At 36.7% G+C, this 13,508-nt stretch overlaps 1 protein-coding gene across 1 annotated transcript in view; it reads right to left on the reverse strand.

Annotated features, from left to right (window-relative positions):
* The window catches only part of RXFP1 (relaxin/insulin-like family peptide receptor 1), a 33,649-nt gene that overhangs the window by 2,026 nt on the left and 18,115 nt on the right, over positions 1 to 13,508 (reverse strand). The window contains exons 5-16 of the mRNA XM_009699966.1: positions 12,756 to 12,827; positions 11,651 to 11,722; positions 10,756 to 10,827; positions 9,704 to 9,778; positions 9,348 to 9,419; positions 8,366 to 8,437; positions 7,477 to 7,548; positions 6,162 to 6,233; positions 3,468 to 3,536; positions 3,001 to 3,230; positions 1,334 to 1,744; positions 596 to 814 (exon numbers count right to left, since the gene is read on the reverse strand). Coding sequence (XP_009698268.1) covers positions 596 to 814; positions 1,334 to 1,744; positions 3,001 to 3,230; positions 3,468 to 3,536; positions 6,162 to 6,233; positions 7,477 to 7,548; positions 8,366 to 8,437; positions 9,348 to 9,419; positions 9,704 to 9,778; positions 10,756 to 10,827; positions 11,651 to 11,722; positions 12,756 to 12,827 — 1,508 coding nt within the window. The remainder of the gene's footprint in view (positions 1 to 595; positions 815 to 1,333; positions 1,745 to 3,000; positions 3,231 to 3,467; positions 3,537 to 6,161; positions 6,234 to 7,476; positions 7,549 to 8,365; positions 8,438 to 9,347; positions 9,420 to 9,703; positions 9,779 to 10,755; positions 10,828 to 11,650; positions 11,723 to 12,755; positions 12,828 to 13,508) is intronic.

Consider the following 13,508-nt stretch of genomic DNA (forward strand, 5'->3'; position numbering starts at 1 on the left):
TATTTTTCTGGCACGTACTGGTATTGCAAAGAGAAGGGAAAAAATAAGGTGCAATTTTTAATCTTTTAGGTTACGCCATTTTTATGTGGGAATATATTCATAGCATAAAGAAGGTACACAGAGCTTTATATAACTTAATGTTTTGAACTATAAGTACCAGTTTGTAAAAGAAAGTTATTTCAGGATAACATATTATTAAATCAAGATAGGAAACACTGTATCGTCCTAAGCCATATTTAGGCAACAGAACCAGCAAAACCCGTAAGATAAGAAAAGCCAAAGCAATTCAGCCTTGGCTTTCAAATACATTTTGTACATTTTATAGATGTTCTATGGAGATAGATTTGAACGATTAGAGTTTTGGGGTTCTTTTGGCTGACTCAAAGGTGACTAGTCTTTGATGATTATAGTAATACAGTTCAATTCGGTAGTAAAACTATACAGTTCATTATATTGTGTGTACATATCTATAGATATATAACATAAAGTTCTTTATAGTAATATAGTTCAATATTTTACATTCTTTTTCTTCTGAAGTAGAAACAACACTCTTCATACAGACACAGTTGAAAGCCTCTCAAAATAAAGGACATACCTGGTATTTCTACTTGAAGTAAAGAAAGCAGTTTCAAAACAAAAATGGGTATCCAACATAATGCATCAGTAAATACAATGAAGAAAAAACGTTTAGCGAGGATCATCTCTTTTTTAATATGATTCCGAATTTCAGTAGCCGTAATAGCTGTTTGGTGAACACTGTAGAACATACTCCCATAGGAAAACACAATGATGATAAAAGCTGCCAAGTTTACACCTGTTTAAGAAGTTAAAATTAGTTCTCATTTAACAGGATAACGGCAATTCTGCATCACCTATTTGCAGGCTGTGTAGTAAAGAAAAATGTTTCATCCAAACTGCTAGTCCCAGAGAATTACGTGCCCAGAAAATCAGAGTCAGTCTTCACCTGAACAGTGAATTTTCACCTCTACTCAGATATTTATTTCATTCATCGACACCTGACAAATGGCTGCCATCCAACCCAAACTAGGTAGTTCTCCTCTGGTCTTACCATTGCTCTACTTCCCTGACAAAGTCTATTCATTCAGGAACTTAATGGTCATTAATTTCTTTCTACTTTTTCAGCCCTTCGTGCATTTCAAGGTCTGTAAGTATCTTTCTAATATAATAAAATATTCAAGTGGAAAAAAGTCCTTAAGTGCTTACTGGAGCACCTAAATACAAGATGTGAACGTCACAGCAAAGCTATCTTATTTGTCTGAAAATTAAGTTCATTTGCAGCTCTAATCGTATATAAAGAAGAAATGCAACTTACCTAAAAAAATGACAACAGAATAAATCTGACTTCCCGAACTTTCTGACTGTTCTGAATGAAGGGGAAAACAGACACCGTTGGTGCCATAGTAGTTCCTGAAAAATTCCTTATTGCTCAGAGGGATAAAAGCAACAGCAAACCCAATTATCCAGATAAGAACCAAAATGGAAATAGTCCTGCATTTTCTGGGCTTCAAACACCTAAAAGGATAAACTATGCAGATGTATTTTTCCAAAGTCAGGTAAGTCAACAGTAAGACTGACACCTCTGTAGACAGAATAGCCAGCGATCCAACCAGTTGACAATGAACACTGTCCATCCACAACTGAGCGTGCTTGTTGTATTCTCCGCGATATTTAAGATCAAAAGCTCCAATCACAAATAGATATATTCCCATCAGACAGTCAGCACCTGTGGGCACAGTGCTTAACATCATTATTTACACATCTGAATTTCCCATTCTCTGCACATACGTATATTGGAAAACAAATATACACACGTATGTATGACTACATATTTATAAGTCAGCTAATATAGAGATAAAAAAATCAGTATTATAGTTGGACTGCTATTGTGAATTACAATTGAGGCAGTATAATTCAGTTCTATTTCTCTTTTTTTTTTTTTTTTTTTAAATGTTCATTTGGACTGACAGTCTATGTTTCACACTTGCTTCCAACCTGATTTTTTGAAGCTCAGATGAAATTGGTTTGCAAGTAGAAAAACATATAGCTTCATTTATAGAAATGTTCTTGCAACCTTTTTTTTAATTAGGTCTTAATCCTTTTGATATTGACACTTGGCTTAAGATAATTTGCTTTGAGTAAGGCATCCCTGCTGGATTAAAAATTTAGTTTCGGTTTGTCCACCTTATGCTAGTTCAAAACTGATGTGCATAGTCTTCTAAGACGAGTAACGGAGGAGGAGCTGTCAACATAGAGCTGAAGGCTTCCCAAGTATTTTGGCTAGAAGTTTTGCACAGCATTCAGATTGTTCCCATAGAAACAACAAAGTTTCAAAATCACTGACATGCTGTATTTAGAAGCATTTGCAATCATTTTATACACTGTTGACAATTACCTTTCAAAATGCAAATAATTGCATGTGTGAAACACAGACTGCTGTATTGAGACAGGCTACTCAAAATTGTAGTGACTGTACTGCTAAGTAGTTTGTCCATAAACTTGTCTTGCTTTTAGAAATAAAATAAAAAAACCCTAATTCTTATTATTGGGGAGCTAAGAGGGACTGATTTTCTATATTTGCATAAGTAACCTTTTGCTCATGTGAAAAATAGAATAACTATCTTGAATGCAATATTTAAACACGCAAATTGCTATTTACTCAAAAATGCATAGTAAAATTTAGGTTCATGCGCCTTTGAAAAATTTGGAATTTTATTTCTTCTTGCTGAAGAAAGTGGGAATTTGACACAATACCTGCAGCGTCAAACGTGAAACCTTTGGAATTTATCAGCTGCCAAAGGCAGCATTTAATGAGACCTCCTGGCACGTGAGGTACAGCATTTTGTATTGTCGTTTGCAACAGCATGAAAGTTCAGTTAATCCAGTGCTGGAAGTATGTTACTGTACAATTATAACAAATATCGTACACGCTATTAGCAGGCTAAGCCGATATTCTTTTACTTTGACGCATGGAGTACTCACAGCAGAGAGACATTATTGAGATGGCGTGGAGCTTATTCTCCGATCTGATGTAAGGCCTCATGCAGATAACAAAAATGTTTCCAAAGCAGGTGATGGCAGATACAACCCAGACAAACACTCTCTGTATGATGCTAGCTAAAAGATTCTCAAGGGATGAAATCCCATCAGTATTGGGCTTACAGCTGCGCACATGAGGGGCGTATCCACAATACTGGAATTTCTTAAAATATCTGGTTGTGAGAAAGAAAAACAGAGAAGAGATGATTCTAATTTGGTTACCAGAATATCAAAACTCTCTAGTAACTACTCAGAAAACACATTCTGAGAGAAGAACAAGTAATTAAAAACTGTCAAAATTTGACAACTGCTCACATGCTGCTTTTCATGTAGTATTGTTTTAAATTATCCAGTGTTCTGTAAATTGTAAAATTCAGACCAAAGAAAGCAAACTGGAATAGTCTACTTACATGTGGGAGAGGTTTCTCAGGGGTTTGAACATTCTTCTCTGGATGTTTGCAATTTCAATGCCCTCCAAGCTGCTGTAAACAATATAGTCTCAGTAAAAGGCCATAGAAACTCAGTAGTAAAAGAACAAACTTTACAAGCATTTAATTGTACTTCTATGATTATAGGAAACTAGAGATGAACTCTAATTGCATCTAATCTGTCATCCCTTTGAAACTTGAACAGAAAGTCTGCGTAAAAGCTGAAGTGGAATAAAATAAATTGCAATTAAGTCTAATAAACTCGCTCTTCTTCCAAAATCACAAAGGCGGCTCTTTTAGCGCTCTCAGCAGTGCAATCTCTGGTTATTATGTTGCCCTTCCAAAGCACTGGTCTACTGATGTTCTTTCATCATCTCTGAGAAAATAATAACTTGTTCCAATAGCAGTATTTTACGTCTCTTCTGTCTTTTATCCCAGGGAGTGCTTTACCAGACAAATAAACTACTGCAGGAATTCAGTTTTCTTCATTGTGTCAAGAGCAGCAGGAAGCTGGGACACAGAACATGGCATGTAAGGGAAAACACTGGCTTTCTTGTGACACAGATGGGATTTCTTATTTTATTTTATTTACCTTTTTTTTAATACATTGAAAATGGCACTATTATTTCCCCTGGAGTGCTAGATCAGTAAAGTCTAACTGTGTAAGTTGTTCTTTTAGAACTTCATTTTCTGTATTCTGCCAGTCCATCCCATCCCCTGGTTAGATGTACAACTGGTCAGAGGTCTTTGGTTCTCCTTGTGGGGAGCCTTATTTGAATTCACTGTTGAATGGTTTGAATGCAATATTCATGTGAGTTCTGAGCACATTTAGGCAAAAGTGGAGAAAAGTACCAGTCTTACTGGTTAGTTGCTGTGGGCTGGTGGGTAGTTTTGCTAGGAGAAAAGGAACAAGCCTCCAGTATGGAAGTGTGTTAGTTTTATTTAAGCACTGCAGTGATCTCAGGGTGTGCTTTCCCCAGGTATTCTCACTATTTCAGACTAGCAAAGAGGCAACTGGTGCTCTACAAACTGCTGAAATATACAGTTTCCTATAGATCCGTCTCAAGGCATTGGAACGGGCTCCCCAGGGAGCTGGTGGACTCACCATCCCTGGAGGTGTTCAAAAAACGTTTAGATGTGGCGCTTCGAGACGTGGTTTAGTGGGTTTAGTGGGCATGGTGGATTGGGTGTACCGTTGGACTTGGTGATCTTTGAGGTCTCTTCCAACCATGACGATTCTATGTTTCTATGAAGGTCACGGTCACTGAATTGCATGAGTTCTTTGGTGTTAAATAACAGATAAAGTATATGCTGTAGCCCAACTGTTAGGGAGGTAATTAATTATTCTTTTCTGTGCTCAGCTGCTGGTTTCCATGAAACTTCTAGAGATTTAGTACTTTCAGGTTGTTAGCCATTTGCCAAATTTACTTGAATTTGGCCACTGGATTCCAAATCCCTGTGAGGAAGCTGGACTGATCAACAAAAGCGTATACACTGCTGGCTACAGCTCAGGGGGGTCAAATCATAAACTCCTATTATGCTCTATGTCCTGTATCCAAGGAAACATCTCTTTTTGCATCTTCACAACCATTTTTAGCAGGGCCTGTTGCGATAGGACAAGGAGTAATGGCTTTAAACTAAAAGAGGGTAGGTTTAGACTAGAGATAAGGAAGAAATTTTTTACGATGAGGGTGGTGAAACACTGGACCAGGTTGCCCAGAGAGGTGGTAGATGCTGCATCCCTGGAAGCATTCCAGGTCAGGTTGGACGGGGCTTTGAGCAACCTGATCTGGTTGAAGATGCCCCTGTCCACTGCAGGGGGCTTGGACAAGATGACCTTTAAAGGTCCCTTCCAACCCAAACTATTCTATGATTCTATGATTTTGAAATGATGACTGACGAGAACCAATGCTGAGCTCTACCAAGCTGGTTATTGCAGACGTGCAGTGGCCTGTGAAGATGTACATAAATCTACTGCAAAATAATTTCATATTTGCAAGATTGTCACTATCTGCACAGTTCTAGGAAGAGCTCTGCTGGCAGAATTCAAGTTAGAGCTGCTGTGTTAGTGCACTCACAAAGACTCCCCCTAAACTCTTCAAAAAGATTTGTAAAAGTCCCACCTCCTTCTGACATGGCAGCTGAATCGTACTTGGTTTATATTGTTCTTTTCATGGTGTTAGCAGTAGATTCTGTAAGAATGGAAATATGTCTCCAAACTTGTACATATATGAAATTCCTTTATAATTCCTGTCTTTACATATCCTAATGATACCTGCCCATAGCATTAATAGCCCCAACTAGACCTTGCGTGACCCTTAAGCCCTGGGAACAAATTGTGCAAGATCAAATGAGGGTTGCATTAATCTTGTTCTATAATAACAGAAAAGACAATGTCCTTCTCTAAGCTGAGTTTATGATCTCTTTTTGTGGGAAAAACTTCCATTATGAAACTGGTATTTTCAGGAAGGAAAAACTGCATATTGCTAGTAATTCTTTTCCAGACTCAAATTGTTGAGGGTCATCAAGGTAACTATAAAGTATTTCAAGGGCAGTTTCTTACAAAATTTATTCTAGATCATGTCCTTCTGAAGGAGATGTGCATAATCACAAAGAAAATATAGAAATTATATTAAATATAATAGAAAATAGAAAATAGAAATACATGATACTTACAGGGATTTGAGTTTAATTAGAAAATCAAACTGGTCTATTTGTATTTTCTTGATGGGGTTGTAAGAAAGGTTCCTGTAAATGCAACATAGACACAAGTAACTTTGTACATCTTTCTTGCAGCTTGTTCTAAAATTAAAGTCAAACTATATAACCCATTTTCTTTTCCAGTCCTATAGAAAGGACTTGTACAATTGGCAGTTACAACTGCAAATGGTGACATTCATTCAGTGTTATTTAGCTTGCTAAGCCAGTGGAAAAAATAACTGGATGCTTCACAGGAATGCTATTGCTGCATATATACACACACACATGCACAACTGCCTCCCCCAACGTGACGCTTAAAGGTTTTGACTATAGAAATATTTAGTTATTAAACTTCCTAGACTTGTCTTTCAAGTAAAAGCACCTAGCTGAACAGCATGCATTTAGAAATAAATTCCAATTGATTTTGATAGTTGCTAAAATCTACTTTTTCATAATCATTCATGTGAGGTCAAGAGACGGAGGCAGCAGAATGTAAAAATAAACATTAGCATTAGATGCTATCACTCTGTGCAAGAGTGTTTCTAGGTACATCCCCTTTTTCTTCTCCCTATAACTTTTCTTGATGTTTTTGTTTTGATATTGTGACTAAAATGTGCAAACTCAATAAATGCAGCTGTACACACTGGGTTGCCCCAGTGTATTGTGATGGATCCCAAGGATGCTGGAAAAGCATAAAAATAAGTTATTCCATATGCTACCTCCTCTCCTGCAGAGAGGTCTTTAATTTTGTGACTAGTGCCTCTTTCAGATTACACAAGAAAACTTTGGACTTCCCAGCAGCAGTGTTTGAGAATTTGCCTGTATAGGTGGGAAGAAGAGAGACTGTCTTTCTGGTTTTATAATACCTTATGCTTTTTTGGAACTCTTTCACAGGAAAAAAGCAGTTGCAAACAAGACATCTGTATGATGCTCTTAGATGTTTATGATCTATTTTTAGAGCCAAATCCTGAAGTCACATTAAAGACTGCCATTAAATTATTAATTTCTCATGATATAGCTAGCATAGCTCATTTTGTATATACTAACAAGATCTAGAAAAAGGTAGAATTTGAACTTGCTATCTTTTGTGACACAAACATACACATCTTTTATAAAACTATTCCAGGCAAAACGTTATATGGAATTAATTTTGGGATAAGTATTTTTTAGGCAGAACTTAAATGATGCATAAAAACAAAGGTGCTCTTCTCTTTCCCAGCATTCATGACTGAAAGCATCATATCAAACGAGTGATATACAGCTATATATAATAACAATCAAGAATCCTTACAGTTGTGAAAGCTCCTTTAGATCCTTAAATATATATGGAGGAAGTGATTCAATCTTGTTGCTAGCCAAATCTCTGCAGAAACAGCCACAGGTAGGATATAGTAAGTTTTTACTAGGCTCAGTAGTTTTACCAAACAGTTTTGCAATTTCAAGACACACAGTTGTATTGTTTTTGCCAAATAGGATATTATTTATTACGTAGGTTATCAGAAACTTGGACTATAAAAGAATGTTGTTAAAACAAAGTGGGAAGCTAGATCCCTCAGATCTCTCTTTGTCTAGTTAATTCAGATATGCCATTAGAAACATAATTTATTATTATTCACATCAAAAAAGGATGTATTTTTTACATCCTTTAAATAATTTTATTATTTACATCAAAAAAGAAGTAAAATACCCTTAACGTGAGTTGTAGGAGCTTGGAAATAAATTAAACATGAAACATACGTTTCATGATGGGAATTCTTTCACATGGGCTAACCAGCACATCTTTCCCTTAGTTCTTCTCTCTACCTTGCTCCTTATTTTCACTAAACATAAATCCTAATAACTGTGGACGGAGGAGTAAAGGTCTCAGTCTGACTGAAACTGGCAAACTGGTCTAAAAGACACTGAAGGTACACACACCCCTAGACTGTGGTGAGATAAGATTAATTAATATTATTCTCTTCAGGGAACATAATGATCTTGTGAATAAAAAAATGATATTATTGATACAGAGCATGTATTTTATCAACTATTTCTTCACTGTTAAATATATAGAAAAAAACCTGAGGATAGGTGCTATCTCCGGAGCATGTTAAATGAAACAGAAGTTATGATAAATGATATTTGCAATATAAATTATAAAACTTTGTGACTTGTACAAGTAAGAGAAGAACTCTACTCACAATTCATCTAACATCTGGAGAGAAGAAAAGCTGTTTTCATTTAAAGAGCTGATTTTATTTTGTCTCATCACCCTGAAAGAATAAAACAAACCTATGTTGCTGCTTCTTGACATCTATTTGGTTTTGGAGAAAACTTTTTATAAACTTTATACATTCTTTCTCCTCTGCATCTTCAAATATTTGCCCAATTCAGTTAACAAGCTAATCGGATCTGGAAGCTTACCATTTTACCACTTGATAAATAACTTTTGTTGCCTATACACACATGTATTTGTGCATATGTAGACATTCATAGGAGGCTGGTATAAATTGACTGAGGGCAGGAGGAAGGTTAAGTGGGCTGGAAGGGTTCTGACCTAACTGCATCTCGGACACAGGCACATGGCTGTGCAACTTTCCCTATTTCATCTGCCTCCGAGCTTGCCCCTTAAATGAACAACCTGGATTTTAAAAGCAAACAGAAAGCCAAGAATATGGGTGCTGCACAAGAACTAAAAAGGAAAGTGACAGGTCTTGTGGAGCCTACTAATGTGTCAAAAAATGGAAAGGATTTTCTGAAGATGATTACATCATCCCTGAAGAAACTTTGGGAAAAATTCTAAAATTGATGAGCCAGCCGACCCACCAGCCAAACTCTTTAAAATGACGGAACAAGCTATGTATTTTGCATGTTTGCTGCTTTTTACTATGAGATTTTTGCCTCCTTTTCCAAGTAAGTAGAATGAAAATTGCTAAATCTTCGTATCAGTCAAAATTGCTTCAGTGAAGCTTAGTTGCACATATCAATGCTGAACTGTGCTATAAATGTGAACAGCAGTTATTCTGTATGGCACTCATTTAAAACCAAGCATTTGAATTTAATCTCCTTGAGATCTAAATAACCATGATACTCAGGAAACTTTTAGATTAGCTGTAATGAATCACTTGACTGTTCAGCACCAGCATTTCTCGCTCTGGCTAGCTAGCACATCCTATTACTTACAGTACGGTTAGAGTGTTGCAGGAGATGAAAGTGGCATTTCTTACATGATGGATATGGTTGCCTTCAAGGTCTCTGGGATAGAAAAACAAAACATCAATCACTGAAAAGAAATTCAGGCAGTTATTCTAAGGTAATTAAAGAAAAATACTACCAGAACTTCATGACTGCACGGAAGAGAGTGGGAACCAGACATGTAATATTCCTGCACACGCTTAATTGATGACTTCATGTCATCACCCCTGCAATGACCCAGCAGGCACGCCGTAAGATCCAGCGCCCCATTAGAAAAAGTGGCGTGGAAGTGCCATACAAAGACAACGAAATAATATTTTTCTAACGAAATAGGGTAGACTTACAGCCAGTTGAGTCTTGGCATATATTGGCACAGAGGTTTATCAGGCAAACGAGCAAGAGAATTATTCATCATCTCTCTGAAAAGAAAGAGAAATAGTATAGCTGGCTATAGTTGCCAAAAAATTACATTGTAGAAAAAAAATTCATGTCTCTTATGTTTGTACTTTGGAAAAAAAGGCAGTCAAAGCTTGATTCGTTTCTCATAGTCTTGAAGTAGTAGTATTTTCTTAAACTTCCACATATTTTCCCTGTGACATTCTGCGGAGCAGTATTTTATCCGTAACTTGTTAACTACCAGGTAAAGGAAAGATGCTCACTTCACTGCTGTTTAAATAAAACATACCAAATCAATACAAATATTTTGACTCTTCCGTCATAACATGTAACTTCTGTGGGTGATGGAGGAAGGGGCACATGGAGGGAGGTTTCCCTCCAGGCTGCAGGGGAAGAGGTTCCCTCGTCTTTGGGGCTGGAGAGAGCACATCGGCAGGTTACAGACAGGGTCTCGGGGAGGGAGGGTGCTGGCCGCTGCCAGGGTGCAGGAGCTATGGGACACCCATCTCCTGCGGCTCTGGAGGACAACTGGCACCTATTGCTACAGCTGCCCTGTCCTTGCCCTTTCAATGACCTTGTCTTTTTACCATTTTTCCCACCCATCTCCCTATACTTTTCCAGACAATTGCATGTCTGCTGCTGCCCAAATCCTCCTACTCCGAGGGTGCTGGCCGCTGCCAGGGTGCAGGAGCTATGGGACACCCATCTCCTGCGGCTCTGGAGGACAACTGGCACCTATTGCTACAGCTGCCATGTCCTTGCCCTTTCAATGACCTTGTCTTTTTACCATTTTTCCCACCCATCTCCCTATACTTTTCCAGACAATTGCATGTCTGCTGCTGCCCAAATCCTCCTACTCCAGCACATTTTGCCTGGAAGTAAGAAAAAGGCGCAGGTGTACCGCCAGCACTCCACGGTGAGCAAGCAGAGTCGTTATAAAAAGGTTTTTATCTGTATCTATTCTTTTAAATGACAATTTTGGTTCTTATTCCATACTTACAGGAGAATGAGTGATTTGAGTCCGTAAAATGTTAATGGCGAGATCCGATTTATCCTATTATTTTCAATTATCCTACAAATTACAGCAAAGCATGTATCAGATTGATAGTTGACTGCAGTCTTAAATTGAACAGATAATAAAAAGTAACATACTTTGAAGTAGATCTCTTCAAGTGTCCATTCAAACTACTTAAAAAATTAATGCACTGCTCCTTAGCAGGTCAGAACATTCATCGAATTAATTTCCTTTCAGAGAATTTAATTTTAAAAAAAAATTAACTTAGAGAAAGTGATTACTTTCAACTTAGAAAAAAAGTGTTTTCCTAGGAGTTTCTAAAATTCTTTGATCAAGACACTTTGGGTGGATTCTCTGTGAAAACAAAGCAGCACCATCTAACAACAGTGTTCCACAGCAACCCAACAGTTCCAAACACACAGAAAAACATTTGGCATGTTATTATTTGCTTATTTTTAATAACTTTACTGAGTCAAAATCGTGTTTCCTTTTCATCTGTTGAAACGGCAGTAATAAACCAATATTTCAGACTATGACAGTCATTTTGTCTGGGACGTTTCAAGCACTATTTACAGGGGAAGACCTACTGTTTTATAGTGTGAGTTATTTCATGTACTAATTTGTAACAAGTAATTACTAATAAACATTATTTAGTATTGTAAAAGTCATCAGTCGTTGGAGCCATTAAGGCCTAAGAACTAACTTCTGCTCTCACCAACGTCAGTTGGATTTTTACCTTGCACGATGTAACAGGAGTTCCTTAGTTATTATCTAATATAAAGTACTGCTATGCACAAAAATGAAAGCAATCCAAATATTTCTTTGTCTTGCTTTAATTATTCCTTGGGAAAATAAACATACAAATAAAAACCCAACATACAGCCATTCGAGTCTGTGGAGATCTTCAAAGACACCAGGCTTCAAACTGGTTATCTTGTTGTTACTCAGGTATCTAAAACAAGACCAACCAAAGATGAATGGAATTATTAATTAGCACCAGATGCAGGAAAATTACTTTTAAGGGTTTTTTTCCTTGATAATTTATCAGAGTACCACTAAATTTTTTCATAATTATAATTTTTGATTATGTTAATTTTTGTGGCTGTCTTTGAGAGCAAGTTGGGACTCGCCCTAGTGAGAACTTTCGGAGCAATTACGTAGAACATTTTGCCTTATCTATATGAAAACACAGCAAGCTAGATATTTTCACTGTGTCATATTTTAGGCCCTTCCCAGTTTCCTTCTGTCGAGTGATTCATTCCATGAATATTCCCAGGATCCTGTTCAGGCTTTGCTCAGGATGTTAGTTACAGTTGTAGATAACAGAAATATGGAAAAAGAAAGGCTGAGAAATGAAGGGGGAAGGGTACTATAAATGGTGAGGGAAAGTAATAACAGCAGCTGTAATAACAGACAATCAACCATATTCGTGTGATGGAAAAAAAAAAAAAGAGGTACAACGTTGTAAAATTTTCCTTTTAAAAACATCGTGGAAACAAAAACCTGAACCAAACAATGCAATTTATGTGTCCTCTCCTTCACTGAGCATTTTCCTTAGAAGCACCTTTCAAAAAGCTGCTGCAAAATAAAGAAAAAACTGTGCTTTTCATTACCAATACTGTTTGCTTTGGTTTACCTCTATAAACCAAAATACAAAGTTAAAGAGTTTTCAACCATCACAAGCTCCTGCTTTTATTTTACTCCTTTTTCATTCCCTGTGACCTCCTGCAGGGTAACTACCATACTGTCTCCTTCCATTCGGAGGATTTTGGGAATGCGAGTGAAGTATGGTGCCCACTTGTATTTTCAAAGTATTGTCCTGTCAGATAAACTTGCACAGACCGCTCTTAATCTATCGTTGAGTTAAGGATTTGGATCATTTTGCAACTTCCTAACATTGAGTTAAATAAGAGAGAGATGTCCACAGCGGCTCTCACAGCTCTTCCCGCTGCTTTTTACTTCAATATTCAAAAAACAATACTTACAGTTTTGTCAAGTTGTATAAACCTTTGAAAGCACGTTCAGATACAGCTCTGATTTTATTATTCTGAAGATACCTAAGAAGATACAAAACCAACAACTAATTCTCTAAGCACGCAAAGTCAAAGCAAGCATAACAATTAAAATCTATCAACTAAACTGAATGCAGGTATCATACTTCAAAAGAAGCTGTCAAACTTGTTACACCTTAAATTTGATGATAACCATTTCACAGCTATAGCTGCAAAGACTGCAAAGGTGTTTTAAAAGAAATATAGATATCTCCTCCCAGCAGAATTACAAAATTCATTCAAAGGGATGCTTGGTTTGCCTGAGATGAGCAACAAAGCGGTTGTTTGTGACCTCCTGTTTTAGGTCCTAACCTTGCAGTCTCACCTGTGTGACCTGATCTTTATGTTTAGGCAGAACCCTGCTACAAGCAAAATTTTGCATGGCAAATGTCAATTTAAAGTGAATTTTTAAATTTTTGGTTTATAGTATCAGAGAAGTTTCAAAATGCTGCATTTTTAAGATAATATAATAAAAATGTAAAGCAACTCTTACTAATATTCTGTAAACTAAAGAATACTAATTCTTTCCTTCTATTTCATCAAAGTAGATAAATAATGAGTTAAAAAATATTACCAACTGCAAACATTAAATCCTTTTCACATAATTTTAAAGTAATATAGCGTTATACTCTGAGTAATATTTAAATATAAATCCTTTTAATTAAATTACAGTTAATAAAACATCCA

Source organism: Cariama cristata, unplaced genomic scaffold (assembly GCF_000690535.1).
Source record: "Cariama cristata isolate BGI_N322 unplaced genomic scaffold, ASM69053v1 scaffold10705, whole genome shotgun sequence".
NCBI classification, from domain to species: Eukaryota; Metazoa; Chordata; class Aves; order Cariamiformes; family Cariamidae; genus Cariama; species Cariama cristata.